The sequence below is a fragment of the Panthera tigris genome, chromosome F3 (assembly GCF_018350195.1).
Source record: "Panthera tigris isolate Pti1 chromosome F3, P.tigris_Pti1_mat1.1, whole genome shotgun sequence".
NCBI classification, from domain to species: Eukaryota; Metazoa; Chordata; class Mammalia; order Carnivora; family Felidae; genus Panthera; species Panthera tigris.
This window is the reverse complement of record NC_056678.1, coordinates 3337866-3361967: the sequence shown is the minus strand read 5'-3', so window position 1 is coordinate 3361967 and position 24102 is coordinate 3337866. Positions and strand designations below refer to the sequence as shown.

At 41.1% G+C, this 24102-nt stretch overlaps 1 protein-coding gene across 3 annotated transcripts in view; it reads left to right on the top strand.

Moving 5' to 3' along the window:
* CDC42BPA (CDC42 binding protein kinase alpha) overlaps positions 1-24102 on the top strand; it is a 318266-nt gene that overhangs the window by 272829 nt on the left and 21335 nt on the right. For all 3 annotated transcript variants that reach the window (XM_042976800.1, XM_042976799.1, XM_042976798.1), the window contains 6 exons: positions 1374-1457; positions 16074-16179; positions 18971-19107; positions 19906-20045; positions 21297-21378; positions 23350-23566. In XM_042976800.1, coding sequence (XP_042832734.1) covers positions 1374-1457; positions 16074-16179; positions 18971-19107; positions 19906-20045; positions 21297-21378; positions 23350-23566 — 766 coding nt within the window. The remainder of the gene's footprint in view (positions 1-1373; positions 1458-16073; positions 16180-18970; positions 19108-19905; positions 20046-21296; positions 21379-23349; positions 23567-24102) is intronic.

The window sequence follows — 24102 nt, the reverse complement described above, 5'->3', positions numbered from 1 at the left end:
TATACATATCATTTAGATACTCTTTTCTATCCTTCAATAAAGTTTCATTTTTTTTCTTTATTAGTTGACTTCAGATTGCTTGTTAGATTTGTTCCTAGGCATAGGTACCTTGAAGAATGGGATCTTTTCCAAATAGTATTTTTATTTGCCATTGCTGGTCTTTGTGAACTCTGTTAATCTTGTCTCCAACACCCTTACTTCATTCCTTTTTATTCAAAACTTCTCTGAGATTTTCTGTGTAAATTCTAATGTCAATTTTGTTTCCTGTTGTTTTTTATTAACTTTCACATAGGTATTCAGTGTTGCTCTTTTAGTTCTCATGTTTACCTTTTCCGGCATTAATTTATAAATAGGGTTGAAAACTTTTTCAAGCTATTTAAAGGTAAATTAAATTTAAAGGTAACCTCACAATTAAGCAGAAAATTCTGAGAAACTCAATTCCATTCTAAGGTTATAAAGCATATAAAATATTCGGTTTATATAGTAACAAAGACAAAGACCATCCATTTTTGTCTTAACGTTTTAAAATACTCTGTAACTTTGTTCAAAGCTAGCTTTTTCCTCTTGCCTGCTTGCTTCGCATCCTAAAGTAATTCTTTGTGCCTTTTTTTTTAAACTTCGCTAATTAAGTGATGTCTCTTTTCCAGTAAAATCACTGGTTCCTTTCATTAAAAGAAATATCTTACACTAATACCTATAGAATAAAGATATGACTTTTAACTTTTAAATTTGCATGTTAAGTTCTGAATTCCAATAATATTAAACAGTCTAGCTTCCTTCTTTGGAAATTGATTTCTGCACAAAATCCCGTTAATCATTCTCTCTCTCTCGCTCTTTCTCTCTTCCTCACTTCCTCATTCTGCACACACGTGCACACATGCACACGCACACACACACACTTAAACACAAATCCAGTGAATTGTGTTCCATATATGTAACATACGTTCTGTATATAGAAGTTAGAAGTTAAAAGACTTCTAAATATTTTGATTATAACTCCTGCTTTAAAAAACTCAGAACTTTTAAGAATTAATGGGGGCATATTCAGATGAACTCAAAAATTAATATCCTCATTTTTTATGTAGACGACATGCTGTGATGTTTTTGTTTTCTTTGTGGATTCTCTTTTCTAAATCATTTCTTTTTAAATTTTGAGACAATTATTTTTTTGCTAATTGAGCGACTGTTTCGTTTGTAGATGTCGCAGGCTGAAATTTAAATTATCAACACTATGAGAATTTTAGCTTCATTGAGATATTATTTGCCTTATTGATGTCTTGCTTGGCTTTATTTACTTTGATTTATTTTTAGAGATGTTTGAAAAAGATGGAGTGTTTCATGATCTCTGTTTCCTCTCTTGCCCCCGGATTCAGACTGTAGACAGTACTCCTCTTCCGGTTCACACACCGACCTTAAGGAAAAAGGGATGTCCTGCTTCAACTGGCTTTCCAGCTAAGGTACTCAATCTAGATACAAGCATGATGGGTTCGGGGAAAAAAAGTACTAATTATGGGTTTCTTCTGCTTTTTGTATTGGTTGTAATTTGTGCTGTTGGTTCTCTCACAATCACAAACATAAAAAGCTTGGAAAGAAAAGGAAAAACATTGTAAATGAATGGAAATAATCACCACCTGGAAAGGTAGGACGAGTGTTCCAGACCTTGTTTTCTTTTTATTCCGTCTTTTCTCAATTTTTTTTCATTTCAATCTAAATCAAAAATGACAGTTGAGAATGGGAGGGCTGTCTTGAAGTGCACGGTTTGGTTGGTTTTATTTATTTGGCAAAAAAGCTGACAAGTTGGAGTATTACGCCTTTTCTTTTTTAAGCATTTCTGAGTTTTTGAAACATTTCTGTTTTTGAAGTATATTTCTCCTTTTACTTCATGCTGTTAAAGATTTTTTTCAAATCAGTTATGGGCACTTAACGAATTGAAGGGGAAATAAAATAATTGAGAAACCAATTTTTCCAAAATCCCAAACAACTTTTTATTATTAATTATTCTCATTTTAAAATATAAAATCTGGAATCCATAGTAGTGGAGGAACAGACGACTTGAGTATACCATACACACAGCATTAGCTTGCACACAAACACATTTTTGATTAAGGAGAAAGACTACAGACTTACAGAGTTCAGAAGAATGCTGGATTTGTGTTTTGCTAGTTCTTTGGGGTTATGCTTTAATACACAGTCTCATTTAAAAAAAATTTTTTTAACGTTTATTTATTTTTGAGAGAGACAGAGCGTGAGTGGGGGCAGGGTAGAGAGAGAGACAGAATCCAAAGCAGGCTCCAGGCTCTGAGCTGTCAGCACAGAGCTTGACGTGGGGCTCGAACTCACGAACCGTGAGATCATGACCTAAGCCGAAGTGGGATGCTTAACTGACAGAGCTACCCAGGAACCCCAAAAATGTTTACGTGTTTTGAGACAGAGAGAGAGCAAGTGGGGGACGGGCAGAGAGAGAGAGGGAGACACAGAATCTGAAGCAGGCTCCAGGCTTTGAGCTGTCAGCACAGAGCCCGACTCGGGGTTCAAACCCATGAACCGCGAGATCATGACCTGAGCCGAAGTCGATCGCTCAACCCACTGAGCCACCCACGCGCCCCTCTAAGTATTTGCTTTTAAATAATATCTACTATTAAAGTTAGATATACAATTAACAAATGTATAATTGAGCCATAACTCGAGAAGGTTTAGGCTTCTAGAAAACACAGATTGGCATTCGTTGCTCATCTGCATAGTTAGTTCATGTAGGTAATACAATAAATGGAAATTTCTCATGAAGGGAGATTATTGCTTCTATGCTTGCTCTCTTTTTTGTGGTCTCCTTGCTTCCATTTTCCCCAATTGAACATCTTGAAGTCTGTTACTGTGAGGAATAGTGCTTAGAGGACTCACTGTAAAGAAGATGTTGAGGCCGCTCATGGAAGAATTTAAGACTGAAGTTGACAAGCCACTGAGAAAGAGACATGTTTAGTGAGAAATTCAGCTGAATTGCTGTTGTTTCATTCTATTCATTGTAACTATGACTGAAGTATTGATTATGGTAGAACATGAAGATTTAGTTGCTTAGCTCAAGATCCTACAAAGAAATTCTAGGAATTGGAAAACTTCAATGACCTCCCTCCCCAGAATGTAAACCTTGGGCAGACCAGAGAATGAGAGACTGGTTGGTGGATCCGAAAAGCTAATGAGATACGCAGAAGTATAACTGGTATAAAAGAAATACAATCTGCATAGCCTATGCTAGATAAAGCAAAATTTTGAGGCCAAAATATGAATTTAAAATAAATAGGCACAATACGTCTCTCAAAGAGACTTCAAAAAAAAGCATATTGGTAACAGGGAGTGGGATAAGGCAGCTGTGAAGAAAAACAATTTGCAAGTGCTCACATGAAAATATAACTGCTGATGTAAAGTACCCAGCAGACAGCCTCAGTGGAAGGAACAGACTGGATATGGCAGAAGAACAAGTTAGCGAGGCGAAGATGAGATGGCTAGTCTAAGACGATACGTGGTAGAAATAGTTTCAGTATCTCTGTAGTAGGACTTTCAAGGGGAAAGAAAAAAATAGAGAGTTAGAAGTACTGGAAGAAATAAATCACCTAAAATTTTCCAGCACTTAAAGCTGAAAAACCTCACAGCAAAATACATCACTATGTGCTAGAGAGAATAGATTTTTAAAAACTCACACTTAGACACATTATAGTCAAATTTAAGGATATCACAGATCGAGACAAAGTTCAAAGTGTTAGAAGGAAAAGAACTGTGACCCTAAAATATTAACCCAGCTATAATACCAATTATGAGAGGAAGTTAAAAATATTTTCATGTGTACAAGAACTTAGTTTATTATTCAAAAAAAAAAAAAAAAACCCTCATGAAAAACTCGTATACACTAACAACAAACTACCGGAAAGGAAATTAAGTAAACAATCCCATGTACAACTGCATGGAAAAGAATAAAATGCCTAGGAATAAGTTTAATCAAGGAGATAGATCTGTTCACTGAAAACTATCAGACATTAATGAAAAAATTAAAAAGACACCAATAAATGGGAAAATATTCTGTGTTCATGGATTAGAGAAATTAATGTGGTTAAAGTGTCTTTAGTACATGGCAATCTGTGGATTCAATAGAGTTCTTATCAAAATTCCAGCAGCATTTTTCACAGAAATAAGGAAAACAATGCTACAATTTGTATAGAACCACAAAAGACCCCTAAACAGCCAAACAGTCTTCAGAAAGAAAAAGCTGGAAGCGTCACACTTCCTGATTTCAAACTGTGTTACAAAACCATAGTAACCAAAATGGTATGGTGCTGGCATGAAAACAGAAACATAGATCAGTGGAATAGAATAGAGAGCTCAGAAATAAATATGCATATGTCTGTTTATTGAACATACATATGATCAATTAATTTACGACAAAGGCACCAAAAATAGACAATGGGGAAAGGATCATCTTTTCAAGAAATGATATTGGGAAAACTGGACAGTGACATGCAAAAGAATGAAACTGGACCGCTTTCTTATACCATACACAAAAATCAATTCAAAATGGATTAAAAACTTGAACGTAAGACCTGAAACCACAAAACTCCTAGAAGAAAATAGTGGGTAATCTCCTTGAGCACTGGGCTTAGCAGTGATTTTTTGGATTTTTGTTTTAGTGTTTATTTATTTTAGAGAGAGAGTGAGCAGAGGAGGGGCAGAGAGAGAGGGAGACACAGAATCTGAAGCAGGCTCCAGGCTCTGAGCTGTCAGCACAGAGCCTGACGCGGGGCTTGAACTCACGGACCGCGAGATCACAACCTGAGCTGAAGTCAGACACTTAACTGACTGAGCCACCCAGGCACCCCGATGACTTTTTGGATTTGATACCAAAAGCAAAGACAGTGAAACAAAAGCAAAAGTCAGTGAAGTGGAACTACATCAAACTGAAAAACTTCACAGCAAAGAAACCCATTACCAACATGAAAAGGCAACCTACAGAATGAGGAAAAGTACTGTAAATCATGTATCTGGTAAGGGGTCGATATCCAAAATAGAAGAGCACTCCTACAACGCAATAGCAAAAACCAAAAACGTAATCCAGTTGAAAGATGGGCGGAGGACCTGAATCGACATTTTCCCAAAGAAGATATACAAATAAATGGCCAACAACTACATAAAATGGTGTTCAGTATCACTAATTGTCAGGGAGATGAAAATCAAAATGACAATGAGATATCACCTCATGCCTGTTACGATGGCTGTCATCCAAAGGACAAGAGATACCAGGTGTTGGCAGGGATATGGAGAAAAAGGAACCCTCGTGCACTGTGGGTGGGAATGTAAATTGGTGCAGCCACTGTGGAAAACAGCATGGAGGTTCCTCATGCAATTCAAAATAGAATTACCATGCGGTCCAACAACTCCACTTCAGGGCATTTATCTGAAGGAAACAATCACTGTCTGAAAGAGATACCTGCACCCCCATGTTCAGTGCAGCATTATTTACAGTAGTCAAGACATGGGAATAATCTACGTGTCTGTTGACAGATGAACAGGTAAAGAAAATGTGGCACATGGACACACACACACACACACACACACACACAATGGAATATTACACAGCCATAGGAAAAAGGAAAGTCTTACAATTTGTGACAACGTGACATGGGTGGACTTCGAGGGCATTTTGTTAAGTGAAATAAGAGATAGACAAATACTGTATGATCTCACTTATGTGTAGAATCTTAAAAATCTGAACTCCACAGAAATGGAGAACATATTGGTTGCCGGAGCTGGGGCTGGGAAATTAGGGAAATGGCTGAAGGAGGCTAAAAGGTACAGACTTCCAGTTATAAGGTAAGTAAGTTCTGGGGATGGATGGAAAGCATGGTGACTCTAGTTAAGGACACTGTATTGTATATTTGAAACTTGCTAAGAAAGTAGGTCTTAAACATTCTCCTCACAAGAAAAAAACCATTGCAACTATATGAGCCGATGTGATGGATGTTAACTTACGGTGATCATTTTGCACGACATACATCCACCAAGCCATTGTGGTAGACACCTTAAACCGACATGTTTCGTGTCCGTCATCTCTCAGTAAAACTGGAAGACAGAAGAGTAAGTATTCTTGGAGGAAGTACTCCATCAAAAAAGATGGATAAAGCCACATGGCCGCTGTGAGAGATTTGGGAAATAGGGTGACTAGGTATCTCAGAGAACTTTCCTGTGATCCACAAACATAAGGACCCTCGCTCTACAAAGTGGAAGGGAAAGGAAATGCAGATTCAGAGCAGTCCAGAATTAAGTTCGAGACAAACACAGTGGAGGTGAGTGTAAGGGTCAGATGAGGTGAACATGGTTAGGCATTTGTCTCTCTGGGAAGCGCTGCGGAGACAGCATAGCATGGTCGTTACCGTGGCAGGTTCCCAGCAGGGTCTCCCGAATTGCACGCTCCGCTCCGTCACAGACTCTCTGGGTGGACGGACTCAAGCGAGTTACGTACCTTTCCCTGCTTCATTTCCTCATCAGAAAACGAGTACAACCATAGGACCCATTTCACTGGATTCTTTGGAGTTTTAAAGAAGCTTAATATTTGTAAATACCTTAGAACAGTCCCTGACAGAGTAGTATCGTGTAAACGTTTAAGCATTGGCAACTTGATGAGGAAAGTGAGCCCAAGTGTGGATCTCAGCAGGCTGGAAGAAATAAACAGAAGACGAGCACATAAAATGTGTGATTTTCATACCTGCAGAAGGGATGCTATCCAATGAATGACGGCAGGAAAGAGAAAAGAGAAGAAAACATGGTGGCCTGGTACTGATAACCGTGCAGTGAATTGTCTCAAATCCTAATGGCTTAAAAAAAAAATGTTTTTATGACGCTCCCAGTTTTGTGGGTCTGAATTTGAGAAGGGCTCCTCTGGGAAGTTGTCACTAAGGGTCTGCCGTGGAGGGTGGCCAACTGTCAGCCAAGGCTGCAGGTGTGTGCAAGTTCGGCTGCGTGTCCAGGACGGCTCCCTCCGGTGACGGACAGCTCATGCTCTTGGCCTGGCCAGATGACGGCCGCAGCCTTCCTACGTGGCGGCTGCCTCTCCAGAGTGAGCGCACCGCGAGAACCAGCGAGAAGCCACGTGGCTGAACGCAAAGGTGTGCGCAAGGGGGTAAAGCAAAGGAACGTAGATGTCACAGATACACACCATGATGTGGAGTTTAAGGTGTAAAACATCAAGGGGCATGAAAGGGGGCAGTGTATACCAACAAAGGGAATAATAGACAAAGAAGATCGTGATCGTGAATGTGTATGGGCCTGACAGTTAAGCCCCACGCTACCTGAAGCAAGAACTGAGAACTCGGAGAAGCAGGGTAGGGACAGATTGGAGATTTTAATCCACACTGATCATACCGACAGCATAGTGGGGCAAACGCAGGGCAGAGGACGGAGGGTTAGTACCCACAGGCACCAAGAGCTCTTCCAAACCACAGAATGAAGTGTGCCTGAGGTAACTGGCCAAAAGCCAGGAATAAGCAGATGAAAAGTCAAAATGACTGACACCGAAAAGATGGTCAGGGGGCCTGGGCGGCTCAGTCAGTTAAGCCTCTCACTCTTGGAATCGGCTCGGGTCACCATCTCACGGTTTCGTGAGTTTGAGCCCCGCGTCAGGCTCTGGAGCCTGCTTGGGATTCTCTCTCTCCCTCTCTCTCTGCCCCCTGCCTCACTCACGCTGTCTCGGTCTCTCTCAAATAAATAAAAGAATTTTTTTTTTTTAATGAAAATAAAAAGGTGGTCAAACTTACTAGAAGTTGGGGCAAAGCAGTTTAAAGTAGTAGTGAGTGGTCTCTTAGCATTTGTGGTGTACGTGCCCTTGTTATCAGTAGGATACTATGACGCATTATGGGTGCCAGTGTGATTCAGTTCCAGCTTTTTAAATGCAGTGTAAAAATGATGAAAAATACGTGTCAGTGAGTCTTTAGAATCCAGTGAATGGAGGATTCTGGGAACTTGGTCACCACGGCAGCATGGTTTTTAAATCTCTCCATAAAAACAGACCAACTGAATAGATATGAAAACTTTAAAAAAAAAAACAAAAAAACAGATGGGACCTGAACAGTAGATGAGAAGATTTTCCCATGAACTCCAAAACTCAAACTGATAGGGGAAAAAAAAAAAAAGTCATCTGAAGACTCCCCATGTTATTAAACATCGTGCTAGAAAAAACAGAGGTGAAGCAGAGGGATTCATGATAATCCCAGAGCCAGAAAACCACAAGCACGAGCACGCGCTGCTGGGCATCTCAAAGAAGACACAGAAGTGAGTTTCCAGCCTCCACTCCTTCCTGCAGCCAAGGGCAAGGGAGTCGACACGGTGGGAAGGTGGTCCAGTGCTACGATTGTAAGGTCTCGGAACCAGCTGGTCAGAATGTCCTTCCAGATGGCAGCCCCAAACTAAGGAGGGCTGGCGGGGATTGGTTCAAAACTGAGCCAGACAGGAAAGGAAAGAGAAGGTCCAGACAATGAAGGAGAGTGGGGAGGAAGAGCTCAGAAAGCACAGGTCATTTTTAAAAATCATTTTATGAAAATGATAGAAAAGAGAGTCAAAGGCATGGAGCTAGAAGAATTACCCTGGCCCACCCCACCCTCATAGATGTACAGGAAAAGTCACTTTCAGTGAGGAACTGAAAATGGTCACGGTCAAATCTCACACGCACAAAACGGGAAGAGCGGGCGTTGTATCTTCACAAAAAATGGAAGTGTGCCAGAAAGGGCCGTCTGCAAAACCATTGAAAACTGCAATCAGTGTTTCAGAAGAAATTGAGGGAACAGTAGAAGCTGTGAAATAAAAATTGGAAATCGCAATCTAGAAACTTAGAAATGAGTGCTGGAGAATGCAAGATTTGAAGAGACATGACAGAAATCCGGATACAGCCTGACCTGTAAGGAATTTGGGAGTAAATAAACTCAACAGATCACTTATGAGAAACAGAAGATGGAAAGGAGATTTTTTTAATCAAAAAGTGAGAGAAAGGTAAAAAGGATTTGAGAAAAGTGATGGACATAAAAGAAAGGCAAAGAGGGGCCAATGTTTATATAATAGGAGTCTCTGAAAGCAACAGAAAATATGAAAATCTATATTCAAGAAGATTTTCCAAAATAAAGCAGACTTGATTACCCTGTATGTTATCTAACTAGAATTGAAATAAAGACTTGAAGCAAAAAATAAAATAAAGCAGACTTGAAACTCCTATGACAGAGGCCCACACCATAACCGAGAAAATAACCCAGACAAAACAAAACACATTCCAGCAAACTATTGGTCTTTGAAGAAAAAGAAGAATACTGGACACATAGGCAAAAAGTAGTAAGTCACTCAAGGAGGAAAAAAAATGAAATTTTCATCAGACTTTTCAATAGCAGCCCTACACCAGAAAACAATCAGATAACATTTAAGATACCCGAGGAAAGTGTGAGTCAAAGGTTTTTCCGCCTTTGTGACTTTGTGTTTGACAACTTCATTGAGGTATAACTGATAAACAAAAAACTGCATGTAGTTAATGTAACAACTTGATGAGTTTGGAATATCAAAGATTTTTGAGGATTTTAGGTTTTTTAAGGATAATAAAGCACCCGTGAAAAATAAAAACCACAGCATGCAAGAACTCAAGAAATGTTCCCACAAGCCCTTCTGGAAGGATACAGAGAGGACAAGCTTCAGATCAACCAGAATGATAAGGCACCAGGTACCTTTAGGGACAGGAGTGAAAAGAGGAGTCTAGAATGAATTGGGGAATTGGTTCAGAATCCACAGAAAGCACCGTTAAAGCATCTTTCAAAACTCAACAGCTTACCCCCCCCAACTCAGCAGTATGTTCATTTTGTGGAATAAGCAAGCCAGAGACCGCAGACTGAGGGACGCCAGGCTCAGTGGTTGGTGACAGAGGGGAGGTGTTGAACTAGAAGTAGTGAGATTTTGCAAAAGTCTGCAAACTGAAGGTAAGACTCCAAAACCCATTTCCCCTGCTTAGCTCCCAGAATGTTGGCGATGGGTTTATCGCTTCCTCCTTCCGTCCCCTCCTTGGAGGATTTCAGTGGATTCTCTGAAGAATTGAATGGCCCAGAAAAGACTTCCAGATAATGGCAGTTGAGAATCCCAAAGAGACAGCTGGGTTCTTATCAGTGGCACATACACACACATACTGCCTAAAAATAAACCAAAAAACTTTCCACTAAGCTTTTTTACTGATTTACATTTAAATACGAACAAATTCCCAAGGATCAGATATTTTAGGAAATCCACTAGCAAAAGAAAAAGATCCAAAGGAACAAAAAATTTCCTATTTTCATTGAAGGATAAAGAGGCAGTGCCACGCAGAAGGAACAAAAAGGAGTAACTAGAAAAACAGGAAGAGTCCTTTGAAAGTTAAAGATAGGACAAGCATTTAAGAAATGTTTTAGATGAGTTGGGACATAAATTTGAGAAAATCTCTTAAAACTTATTGCAAAAGGATGGATAGAAAATAAAATTTGAGAAATCAATATCCAAAAAACAAAAAAATTCCGGTAAAATAACAGAAAAAAAGAAAAGGAAATTGTACTAAATAATACACTTTCTGTAACCTAAGGGCAAGATTCCTGTGTGCAGAGTCCCGCCAGTTCCCAGCACGGTGGGTGACAGATAACCTCCTCCTGGGCACATCACTGTGTGATGTTTCAGGACACCAAGAATATGGAGAACTTTTGTAAACCACCCAGAGATCAAACAGATCACATTCAAATGATCAGGAACTGAACTGGCGCCATACTTGTTAACGGAAAAATGCAGAGAACGGTTGTCAGGTAAAATGATTTCAAGCGAGAATGTTTGATTCCTCATCAAGTGTTTTATCAATTTTGAGAGGGAAATGAGCATTTTCAGAAAATCAGGATCTTCTAAAAGCGTATCGCCCAGGCCCTGCTTTCTAAGTAAACCACTAAGAAATGAATTCCAGCAAAACGAGGGAGGAGACGAAGACGGAGAAGGCTTAGGGTCCGCAGGAGAGAGAATCCCACACGGGTTGGTTGAGAGACTGAAGCCTGTGGCCGAAAGCGGAGCAGGAAAGCAACAGGCTCCAGGAACGACACTTCAGGTCAGTGAACACAGGGTAGAAGAGTCTGGAAGGCTTCCTTCCTCACGTGGTAAATCGATTCTAGGGCATTTTACAGTCCCTTTGGAGAATCTGGGGATGATTCATGAGTGAGACTTAGAAAATTAACTTTAAAAGACGGAGGACGTCCTTCATTTCAGAGAAATAAAAAGATTACACAGGAAAGATGCAACTATAGTATGCTTCTCGACTCATTGATGATTCCACGGTCACAATAACTTACACATTAAATGTAAAATGCGACCCCAGACACAAAGAGCAGCAGGTGTAATAGTGCCAAATCCTTCTCTTCCATAACGGGAAGTCCGCATAATGTCTCAAAGCAAGAAACCGCAGTATGCTCTTGCTTGGGTTTTGGTTTGGTTTTGTTTTTGCCAGAAATACGGAGATACATTACAGAAGGGGGCAAACAGCTGGAAGGGGTTAAAAGAAATCACTTCTAGGAGGGACGACCTGGGGCAAGAGGGATGCTTCTGCTTGACTGAGCATTGTGATACTACTGTTTTCCTTTTTAAACTGTGTACGTGTATTAGTTTGATTTAAACAATTAAAAACATGCATAGGAGAACATGTGGAGAAATTGGGCGATGAAAATAAGATCTCAAATCGTAAACGTAAGACGGAAATATTGCTGGACTCTATCACATCAAAATTAAAGATGTTTGTACAGTGAAAGCTTGGTTAATAGGGGCTATTCGGTGGTGACTATCTAGCAAAGGATATTTGCAATGTGCAACACCAATATGGGATCAACCTCTAGAACATGTATGAAACCCCTGCAACTCTCTATGGAAAAGATTAGAAAACTGTTGAAAAACTGACGAACGATCTGAATAAGTAATTCTCAGAAAAGGAACTCCTAATGGTCAACAAGCATGTGAAGAAATGTCCAATCTCATTAGTAACTGGAGAAATTAAAAATTAATCCTTTAAAAATTATTATCACTTTATACTCACCAGATTGCCAAAAATTACGTAAGGTAACTTCAAGGACAAGAAGAAACAGACGGCTTCGCACACAGCTAGTAGAAGTGTAAACGATCCGGGGCGCCCGGGTGGCTCAGTGGGTGAAGCGACCGACTTCGGCTCAGGTCATGACCTCACGGTGGGCGGGTTCAAGTCCCGCGTCGGACCCTGAGCTGTCGGCACAGCTGCTTCGGATTCTGCGTCTCCCTCTCTGTCTGCCTCTCCACCACTCACGCCCTGTCTTTCCTCTCTCAAAAAAAACATTAAAAAAAAAATGTGGTTTTTTTTTGAGTATAAATGATACACCCATTCTGGAGGGCGGCGTGGCATTGTGGAGTGGACGTAGAGCACAGCAGCCGGCAACCTCACGGATTCAGGAGAGCCTTATACGGATCCAGTCGGTAATGCGGTAGAGACGCTTGTTGCTACGGGTGGTAGCAGAAAGATGGATCAAGTGTGGCTGGTGCGCTCACCAGAGCCCCTGTGAAATCTACACTAGCAGCACAAAGTACCTAATTTCTCGGGATATGTACATACCCAAGGGCCTGTGTAAACCCAGTTACACCGGGTGCCAGATCCCATGGGGAAGGAGGGGAGTAGAACAGCCGGGATGAAGGGAAAAAACAAGAAGGCAAAATAAAACCAGAGTGAGGCCTCCCCCAAGCTCTCTGATAATATTTCACGGACTAAATATTAACAAGGTTTGTGCACTTAACGTTCCTCCCCGCAAAGTAAAATTTACTCTATGTTTCTTAAAAGAAGAAGGAATGTCCGTAATTATATCAACGTAAAAGTGTTTAAAGGGAAAGGAAGAGCCTTTTTTGAAAATTGGTTTTAAAAGGAAGGTTTGTAAGAGGTGAAGACTTGTTGTTATCAGTGGTAAAATTTTCATAGCAACAGGGAGGTTTTAAGCTTTTACCAGGGTTCGTAAATGGTTCAACTGTGTCCTCACAGCTTCTGCTAAAGACATTTTACCTTCTCCAGTGAGGAGCTTGAAGTCTACAACAGGGACAAAACTGGAGTAGAAAAGAGCCCTTCTTTCTGTCCACCTCTTTCAAAGTCAAGTTTATAGTTAATTCTCCCTTTACTCCAAACTGTCACATAGTCTAAAACTCTAATTTGGGCCCATGCTTTAGATTTAATGCCCCTTTTCCTAGACAATTTTTCATCTTTCCTTCCTCCTCGAACTACCCTTTGGGGAAGTATTAGAAATCAAATACTGACCAGGACGCAGGAAAAGCGATCTTAGAAAGGTCAGAAGCCAAGCAGGCTGGATCCTAGGGGTGGATTCATGTATCTTTCTACGACTGGTCCTCTCACCCCCACCAAAACCAAAGCCGGAATCCTGCTGTGTGATGCCTAGAGTCAGTGCCGTCAGAATCGTGATCTTTGATTATGTTCTGCTTTATACTATCCTTAGTTGAGATCAGTGAAACATGGGCCCCTTACTCTTTGTAGTAACTCCCATCCCTTCCCAATTTAATCAGCACCTACCGGTTGGGTCGCTGGTCAGTTAAATAGTGCTCTGCTAAAGCACTGTTTCTCGTTCCTAGCATACGCAGTTAAAATACCGGCATCCTGAGTGGATCTCTGAAAAAATTACAATGTGTTTTGTTAGCAATTTCTTGGGTATTATGAAGAATTACTATGACATTTGTCATGGCCACAGTACTATTGCTGATATTTCCGAGCTGTCTGTTATCCCTTAGAAGAAGAAAGAATGAAGTTCCCCACCTTAAGCTGCTTATCAGTTTTTCTCTCGTGATAAAAGCCTCCAGAGCAAATCAGGAAACCAACTTGGCATCTTTTGTATTTTAACGTATTTTAAACACTTGAAGACACTAAAAAATTTATTCTGGATAGTTCCCCAAAGAATAAAAAATTAAAGGGATGCCTGAGTGGCTCAGTTGGTTGAGCATCTGACTCTTGGTTTCAGCTCAGGTCATGATTTCAGGGTCGTGGGATCGAGCCCCATGTCATGCTCCGTGCTGAGTGTGGAGCCTGCTTGGGATTCTCTCTCTGTCTCTCTGTCTCTCTGTCTCTCTCTCTCTTCGTCTCTCTCTCTCTTCCTCTCCCTCTCTCCCTCCCTGCACCCCCTCCCTGCGCCCCCTCCTCTGCCTCCCTGTTCGCACATGCTCTCTCTAAAATTAAAATAATAGGGGCGCCTGGGTGGCTCAGTCAGTTAAGCGTCCGACTTCGGCTCAGGTCATGATCTCGTGGTCCGTGAGTTCAAGCCCCGCGTTGGGCTCTGTGCTGACAGCTCAGAGCCTGGAGCCTGTTTCAGATTCTGTGTCTCCCTCTCTCTCTGACCCTCCCCCGTTCATGCTCTGTCTCTCTCTGTCTCAAAAATAAATAAACGTTAAAAAAAATTTTTTTTTAATTAAAATAATAAAATACAAAGCAAAAACTTAAGAGTAAAAATTGGTATACAGGAGAAACATTGAGCAAGGTTTTATATGATACTCACAAATTAGGTGCTTGTATTTTTATCACAGGCATTGAGGCCCCTGGTCTTGACCTAACTATGTGTCACGTGGTTTGGGGGTTTTTTAAGGAGCATATTCTACATGTTTTGGAATGATCAGACCTTGCGAGATGACAGAATCAGACACGTCAGCTTGAATTTTAACTCTGCCATTAACTGTATCTCCATGAGTAACTGATGATTTTCTCTGAGTCTCAAGGAAATATTATCTGTCTTTACGGGGGTATTATCTTCATTAAATGAGATGAGGTATATGAATTATTGGCACAATGTCTGTTGGTGGGGGCTCAGTCCACACGGGATCAATTTTAAAGTTAATACAGAGGTAGTCTGTGTTCTACTTGGAATCGCGTCAGACCCCAGTGCTGCTTTGAAGCCTTTGTGGTGTATAAATCACATATTGAGAAGAGCAGAACTTATTTTTAACTTAAATTTTAAAGCTTTGAATGGTCCCTTTAGTTTTTTAATAAGATACGTTAGTTTCATAAAATAAAGACTACTTTATAAACAGGATTGCATTGGCATTTGCATATTATTGGAATATAGAATAAAGTTCTTACTAGTTTAAATCAGTCGCAAATATAAAAAAGAAATAGTCAAATTTGTTTTCAAAAATAAATATGTTCTAAATGCTTACTCTACTCCAGCCCTGTTTGAAAGGCTTTATGTTCACGTGTTCACGCCATGAAGTAGATACTATTATTGAACCTATTTTATAGAATGAGGAGAGCAAGACACAGAGGAGTTAAGTAGTTTATTAATTACTCCAGAGAGGTAATTTGAAGAGGAGAGGCATGTTCCAGATCGCTGAAGTCTGTGTTGACTTACCGCCAGATAGAACAGATAAGACTTCGAGAACTTTACTGGATTTGCCATAAGTTTCTGGCTGCCATCTTTCTCTCTCTAGAATAGTGTGTGTGTGTGTATTTGTCTACTGAAGGGTAGGTAATACCACCTGCTTCCATAGGAGGAAACAGGTTTGTTAAGCATATTGTTGGTTCTTGGTCCCAGAAAGTAAAATACTTGTTTTGTAGCAGGGACGAGAATTTTCAGTTACTCTCTTCTTCCAAAGAAGGTATAAAAGCATATGAAATTTCTGTTTTTGTAAAGGTATAAATATGTGACATTTCACTTAACTCTTTGCTGAAGGATAATTTGAAGAATTTGTAAAAATCCTGACTCAAACTTTGTGAGCAAAAAGAAAAAAGCCACAGTTTTTAGGTTTTCAAATGTCATTCAAGAACGATTATTTAACTTCTTATATTATTTATAGCATCACCTAGCTTAGTATTGCCTAATAAAAATATTTGAAAAGCGTAAATTACAGAACGATATGGGAAATGAAAATGATTCATCCCACTTATATTTAGAATATTTTCTAGGAGCTCGTGTGGGGCCCAGGGAGTCACATTATGGAAATCCTTTAAGTAATTGGTGTTCTTAATAATTGGTATATATATATTTTTTTATCAATTTGTTTTGCAGCGCAAGACTCATCAGTTTTTTGTCAAATCTTTTACGACGCCTACCAGATGTCACCAGTGCACCTCTCTGATGGTGGGTCTGATAAGACAGGGCTGTTCCTGTGAAGGTAAGAACAAACCAATTGACTTTAGAGTCCTAACATTGACTCCCTAAATTGTAATCGAATAACTTTATTCCCCTTAAAAGGTATATAAATATAACAGGAATACAGGTAATAAACTGAGCACCTTGGAGAAACTAGATAGACAGCCCCTAGGAACCTCTTCCAGGGGAGATCTATTTAAATGTGTCTCATTCATCTTTGTTTCATTATTTGGCTGAATTTGAGGTCCTGGAGCGTGAGAGAAGACGTGACAGTTTCCTTGAATCTGTTCATTTAATTGTGACCTTGTTTTAATTTTCCTGACAAGAGAATTCGTTCTTAAAAAGTATGCAGTTCGGTATACTGCGTATTTTCAGAAATACTAAATGTGTGCCACTTTGGCTCAAAAGATGCTTCTTCCCAGTATTTGTAGCAGCAGTCTTCCCCACCACTCATTGATTCATTGATCCATCCATCACATGTTCATGGGATACCTGTTGGACACTTGTAGGCACTGGGGATGTAGTCGTGGGCAGAAGAAAACACAGAGCCTGCCCTCGGGGAGCTCACATTCTGAGAAATGAACGATCAGGGGTCATTGAAACCGAAAACAAAGTGTATTTGTCTGGACACCACTTTATTTTCCCCAAGACTTCTAAGATGAAAATGATTTAAATGTATTGGGACACATTATATTTGTTTGGGAATAGTTCAGGAAAATACCTTCTTTAACCAAATGAGATTTCTCACTTTAACGGTGCCTTCTATCTCATTTACTGGTGTATCTTATGAAAAAGATAAGAAAATAGTTGCTAATTTTAATTCTAGTATTAGTTTCCATGTCTTAGCCCTTAGGGCTGGAAGGGACTTTGAAGGGAAGGTCATCAGTCCACATGAGATGCAGGTGTTCCCCTTGTAGAATGTGCTTGGACCTGGTCTGTATCTGGTTACTTTGGATAGTGGGGAATTCAGAGCATCTTAAGGCAGCACATTCTATGTGTGGGTAGCTCAGAAGATCCAGACCGTATCATCTCAGCTGGTCTTTGAGATGCATCGGTTTAAAGCCAAAGAAAATGGTCTGGGTTAAAAAGTAGATTTGAGAGTTAGCACAAAGTGATGAATGGAAATGGGGTTTTCCAGGAAAAAAAGCACAGTTTGAAAAGGGAACAGGTATGAGGACAGAACCTTAGGAAACAGAGTTCAGGGGAGGTCAAAGGCAAAGATAGCAAAGCCGTCTGAGAAAGGAATAGCCCATGTCCTTGACCAGGAAGGTGTGATGGATGCCAAAGGAGGGAATCTGTGCAGTTGTTAAGCCTTGTCTCATTTTGGATTTAGCCAACATTTCAAAATGTCATTTCAAAATCTGTCGGAGAGAATCCGAGACAGCTACTTGGCTTTAGGTGCCTTACCATTTCTTAGGCAGCAGTCATTTGCAATAACATAGAAGGGAGTTTTGAGACCTCCCCAGACTCCCTTCTAGAGTCTCAGGTCAGGAAACTGTGCCTGTCTTCCCCGCAGGCCCCTAGAACTCTGCCCTGTGCACTGTGGGGACACGTTAAGTTAGACCCTGCCCAGGCTTTCGTAAATGTGGTGACAGCCTCCGAAGAGTCCTGTCATTTTCCTTTCTTCCTGGTTGATTGAAGTTAGTTCCTGTAAAGGATAGTTCTTTTATTGTTTCCACTGCTGTTGGGAGGTGAGATTTTTGCCCGTTAGTAAAACCAATTATAAGTTGTTTGACGCTCCACTTAACAAGTGAAGGAGACGTCTTATGGAAATGTGGTGTTGTTGACAGTCTGCTAGTTCATCTGCTTCTTAGGGGGTTCATAATGCCCATCAGCGGTATAATCTGTTTTCCCGTGTGCGTGTGCTCCCATGATGCTGTCTCTCCGTCTCTGCTCTTACTCTTTCCCAAATACTCTCCAGAACCCACCCTCACAGTAGGAGTTGTCTAAATACGTATTCTTAGTTTGTAGACCCCTCCAACGAGCTTGTTTCTTTTAAATATTTTACCTTTTAATCCTCACCCAACCAAGTCTCAGTGAAAATTATGCATTCATTTTTTGTTTACCTTATTTCTTCGAGTCTCGGGTTTATCATGGGAGTATCAGATAGAGGTGTCATGGCGGTGTTGGTAGTTGCGGTTGGCCGTCCCTGAGCCCGACTGCCTGGGTTTGAATTCAGCAGTGCCACTTACGAGTCCTGTGACCCAGGGCAAGTCACTCGTAGATTGTTACAGAAAAATTAAATGCACCCAATAAAGTTAACCATTATTATGATCTTAGCGCTGGTTTACGTAGCTATGATATTACCAACTCCTGAATCTTACACTTAATTGGTGCCTTTTTAAATCATTGAACAATTTCATTTTCAAAAAGAGGAACTGGTAAAGTTTGCAGGTATTTTAGAGATGCCACGTAATTTCATGTCCATCAGTGGCCCTTGCAAGAGAAATTTCAAGGCAGATAGCAAGTTGGAGTGAGATAAAGAGTAAGAGAGCACTCCAGAAACTACTTTTTGGAATTAGAAGTTTAAATCAACTGTTGTATTCACAAGCTTAGATGTTTTTTTTCTGTGTGTTTGTTTCTCTTGATTAACACAGAACAGTAATACGTACAAATATTTACTATTTCTCATTGAAATTCTTATTGGTAAGCAACTGAATCCACTCCTCAAAAGGCAGAGCAGTTACTTAAAGCCACAGATAAGCACTGACCTAATGTGGCAACTTGCATGTGATGAGTGCTCAGTGTATTTTCTTCTTGTAAAAAGTGAATTTCTATTGAATATTGTGGGTTTTTTCCCCCTCTTTCAAAAGTGTGTGGATTCTCGTGTCATATAACTTGTGTAAACAAAGCTCCAACTGTGTGTCCGGTGCCTCCTGAGCAGACAAAAGGTCCTCTGGGGATAGATCCACAGAAGGGAATAGGAACAGCATATGAAGGTCATGTCAGGGTAAGTATGATCAGGTTGGATTTAGATTAATCTCTTGAAGTTGATTAATGACTGGAAAACTAAGTCCAGTTGCCTGACAGACCTACCCCTTGACAGAAAATTGGGCAAACAAAACTCATGTAATAATTTTATTTCATCCAGTGTGATTTGAAAACAAAAACCTGGCCTTCGCTTGGAAATAAATTCCAGAATGTCTTAGAATTTTCTGTACTGCTCCTGAGTTGTAACAAAATCTCCATAAAGGAGTCTTCAACACTTGGTCTTGCTGGAGATAATAGCATATGTTATGAAGGGTGAGCTATTAGCAGGATGTATTCTTACTCGTAATCATGAACAATGTTTTTAAGTGTCAGCTGCATTTGATCTTACACCCAAATTTGACTTTTATGCTCTTTAGAAATGCATGAATTTTTTTTAAGATTGTGTTTTTAAGTAACCTCTACACCCAGTGTGGGGTTGGAACTCACAACCCTGAGATCAAGAATCACATCCTCTACCGACTGAACCAGCGAGGCGTCCCCCCCAACATGAATGTTATTTTAATGAATTACGAGTGAAAGTTAAAATGGTTCCATTAAAAATGTTTTCAGAATCAAAAGTCATTCAGTATTTGAGGAATGCTTTCTTATGTTTTTCTCAAGTTATTAATGGTATATGTGTTCATCTGCACTTCACCAACCAGTGGCAGACTTTGAACACACAGACATTATCTCTAGGCTTTCATCCTGCAGTTATGTAGGTAATTAAAGGGCTATGATTGACGTTTTAGTTTGAAATGTTTTTGTCTGTCTGTCTAAGATCCCTAAGCCAGCAGGAGTGAAGAAAGGATGGCAAAGAGCATTGGCTGTGGTTTGTGACTTTAAGCTCTTCCTGTACGATGTTGCTGAAGGAAAAGCGTCCCAGCCCAGTGTTGTGGTCAGTCAGGTGATTGACATGAGGTGAGCTTTTGAAAGTGAAGATATTTGTATCTTTTGCAACGGAAGAATAAGAAAGTATCTGACTGTTCATCTAATTATATTGCCATATTTTTATCTAATTGTAATTTCATGTTAATATTCTAATTTACTGATATTGCTAGAGTAATGTAATTAGAAATAGGAAGCAAAGTATAGTTATAGGACGGGTTGATTGATGTATGTGTGTTGAGTGAGCTGGGGATAGGGCATCAGGGAAAAGAACCGAATGTTTGAATCCAAAAGCCCAGCGTAAAGATGGCTTGGGTAACGAAGGGCTAACACGTAGTGTTTCAGTCACCGCCTGAAGGCGCAGAGCATGATTCCAACGTGAGGAAAGGGAGTAGAAATGTCAAAATCAGACAGGCTCTCAGACTGTGTAATGAGCTGGTAAACATTTGAATGAGTATACCTCTTGAATGTTTCCGGTCTCTTCTTCATGGTTTTCCCCTGCCCCGTGGAGCACTCTCCTTTGCCTCTTCTTCTAGCTCCCAGGCTCCCCTCGAGTGACTTAGTACCCCCAAAGCACCTCCGCGCTGATGACTCCCACAGGGGCCTCCGCCCAGCTCTTTCTCCAGTGTTCAGAACGGTTTCCGGCTCTGGCACACACTGGCGTTTCATACGAGCACCTCAGCCACGCTGTCTTCCCCCCAGATAAGGAATATGAAGAGGTGGCCAGGAAAGTCCCACAGAGACTGCCAAGGGACTAGGTGCGGGAAGGATAAGGAGAAGAGTCAAAGACAAGACTAGAGCCCCAAGTCTTTAAGACCAAGAGGAGGATGATACCAGGAACCCAGTTGAGGAAATCACGAGGAATAGATTATTGTGGAGGAATTCTGTCTCAGGCGTCGACAGAACAGTGAGATGTCAGATAAGCTGTGTTGTGGGCGCTTGAGATGTATTGCGGGAGGCAAGAGGGTCCAGTGTTCTGGAGACTCTGGAGACCTTCCCGGGTTCAGGTCCTCCTTCCCCATGTACACGTTCTGGCCTGGCAACTGTAGCCAGCAGTCGTTCCTAGCTCTTGTATAATTACCCCTGTTAAGTTACTCCTGACAAGTTACTTCGGGCAGTATCCATTACAATGACGGAAAAGCCAAATGGTTTTAAAAATTCAATTTGGACATTTTGTGCGAGTAGCTTTTGAGGATTGCTTCGTGTGTGTTCTATGGATATACCTACTGAACACCACACACATACCCACATATGCTGACTTTTAATGTTTTACTTTTCCTTCAGGGATGAAGAATTTTCTGTGAGTTCAGTCTTGGCCTCTGATGTAATTCATGCAAGTCGGAAAGATATACCCTGTATATTTAGAGTAAGTATGCGTGCTGTAATTTGGTCACTGAATTACGTGTTCTTAGTGAATATATATCTCGTCCATCCATATAGATCATAAGCCTAACTAGGAATAGGACCCAATTCCTTAATGTGTTTCATATCCCCCAGTGCTTGAATGTATAGACAATTAGTGCTAAGTAAATATTTCATTAGTAAAAGACCTGAGGAAAGCCTGAATATTTGGCTTCTAAAATAGGTTTCATCTTGGGCGATATTTTTGAGCCACAATTCAATTTTCAAATAAATACGCAACATGGAAAATCGAACAAGTGTGAGGTTTCTCAAGTTTTTGAAAAACAGAGGTTTCTTTTAAAATCTCATTTAAAAAACTAATGTTTTATTTCTATTGCTTTGTAATTAACTACTCCAAAACTTAGTGGCTTAAGCCAGTAATGATTTATTTTTTACCATTCTCTCTGTCAGCTATACGATTTGAGTGGTGTCAGCTCAGATTACTCACATGAGCTCATCTGGGGCTGGAATATCCAAAATGACCTTGCCCCCATACCTGGGGCCTTGCTGCTGGCTGTTTGCTGGGCGATCTCTGAGAACTTTCTCCATGCGGTCGGTCTCTCATTCGGTCACTGGCTGAGCTCTACATGGCTGGCCTCCAAGAGGACAAAAGAAGCTTCCAGAACTTTTGAGGACCAGGCCTAAGACAGGCATAATAACTCTTGTGCGTTTTGTTGGTCAGAGTACGTCATGAGGCCAGCCTGGATTTAAGGGGAGGGACAATAGACGGCACAGCTTGATGACAAGAATGCAATTCCATAGGAAGAAGTGTTGGGAACCATCTCTGATGGCTGTCTGCCCTCCCACAGGGCCATCTTGAATTGGCGGATTAAGACAATAGAGGTTTAGGGGCACCTGGGTGGCTCAGTTGGTTAAGCGTCCAGCTCTTGGTTTCAGCTCAGGTCATGATCTGATGGTGAGATCGAGCTCCACGTCGGGCTCTGCACTTAACAGTGTGGAGCCTACTTGGGATTCTGTCTCTCTCTGTCTCTCTCTCTGCTTCTCCCCAGCTCATGCTCCCTCGCAAAATAAGTAAATAAACATAAAAAAAAAAAAAAAAAAAAAAAGACTACTGCCCTAACGTTATGCCCACTACTTAGTGTTTGTCTATGAATATGGTAAGGTCACCAGGGGAGCCTAGGGAGGCCCAGTTGCCTGTAGCTGGTTCACACAGTTGGACTTTACTGTCACTGCTGCTTAAATCACATGTATGTGAAATTCAAATCTGCTCTGATTATAAGTGCTGTTTGTACAATGCTAAATCTTCATTTAAATACGAACACAAGTGATCTGATGTTCCCTAAGATTCTGTGTGTTATGAAGTGGCAAAGAACGTTAAGTTTATTTCTGAACATTTCTGACTTTTAAAAAGAAGTTGAGAACCAGTATGGTGGGTAGTGTGCGTGAGCATGGACGCGGGACCCGGTCTGGCAGGGCGTCCGTGGGGACGGTACATCCCTGCATCACAGTTCCCTCAGATGTACGCTCAGGATCCAGTAGGGTACCTGCCTCAGTGCTCATGCAGGGCTTTGAGCAGTGCTCACGCTTAACCCAGTAAATATCAGGTGCTGTTGATCTAGGAATATGGGTGATGCATTTCTTAGTGGTGGCACTCAGCACGCCATAGCAAAGAAAATAAAAATAGTTATTAACATTTAAAATGGTACCTGCTGTAACTAAGTAAATGATAGATAGATAGATAGATAGATAGATAGATAGATAGATAGATAGATAGAGAAAGGTATCTGCTACCTTTGCTTTGTCATGAATCTTAATGCTAAGACTAGTTGTTATTCTGATTAGGAAAAGCTGAACTCTGGAAGGGATCATTTGGTGAGTGTTCACCTTGTTGGCCAGAGCTAAACAAAGTAGCATCGGCACGAAACCTGCTCGAAGCGTGTCTGTTTTCTAACACAGGCTGATTAAACTGTCCTAGGTCACAGCCTCCCAGCTCTCGGCGTCAGACAGCAGGTGTTCGGTCCTGATGCTCGCGGAGAGCGAGAGCGAGAGGAACAGGTGGGTGGGCGTGCTCAGCGAGCTGCACAAGATTTTGAAGAAAAACAAGTTCCGAGACCGCTCAGTCTACGTCCCCAAGGAGGCTTATGACAGCACTCTGCCGCTCATTAAAACCACCCAGGCGGCTGCGATCATAGGTATGGACTGGCGCCGTGGACCGTGTTAGCATAGCTGTTGAGCAGCCTACCCCGGGAGCAGGGCTGGCTTGCATCCAGGGATCCCCCGCGTCCAGCATGGCAGGCGCCGTGCCCCACACACGCAGTGAATGTCTGCTGAGTGAGTACACGAGAAAGTACACGAGGAGAAGTGCTTTCCGAGTGCGTTTTCTTCTGGAAGAAACAGTGCTAAAGATGAACCTGTGAACGATCTGTTTTCTGCTGTGCGACTTAGAACAACTATTTAACTGCTTAAAGCATAAGTTTCCTGGGTAGGATGCAGCTTCTGATGACCTCGCAGAAGTTAGGAGGTTTCGGTCACGTGGGGCCCGTGACAGGATGCCCTGCATAGCAAATGCCCTCAAGAGAGAGCAGTTTCTGGGTCTGGAGGTTTAAATTTCTGTCATGTTATTGGCACACATCCAACTCTTTTGTTACTTCCTAGTAAATAGTGAAAAGTTAATGAGTAGGGTCCAAATGCCTTCTGCAGTTTCTCCCTCCCAAAACAAGAAGTGGAC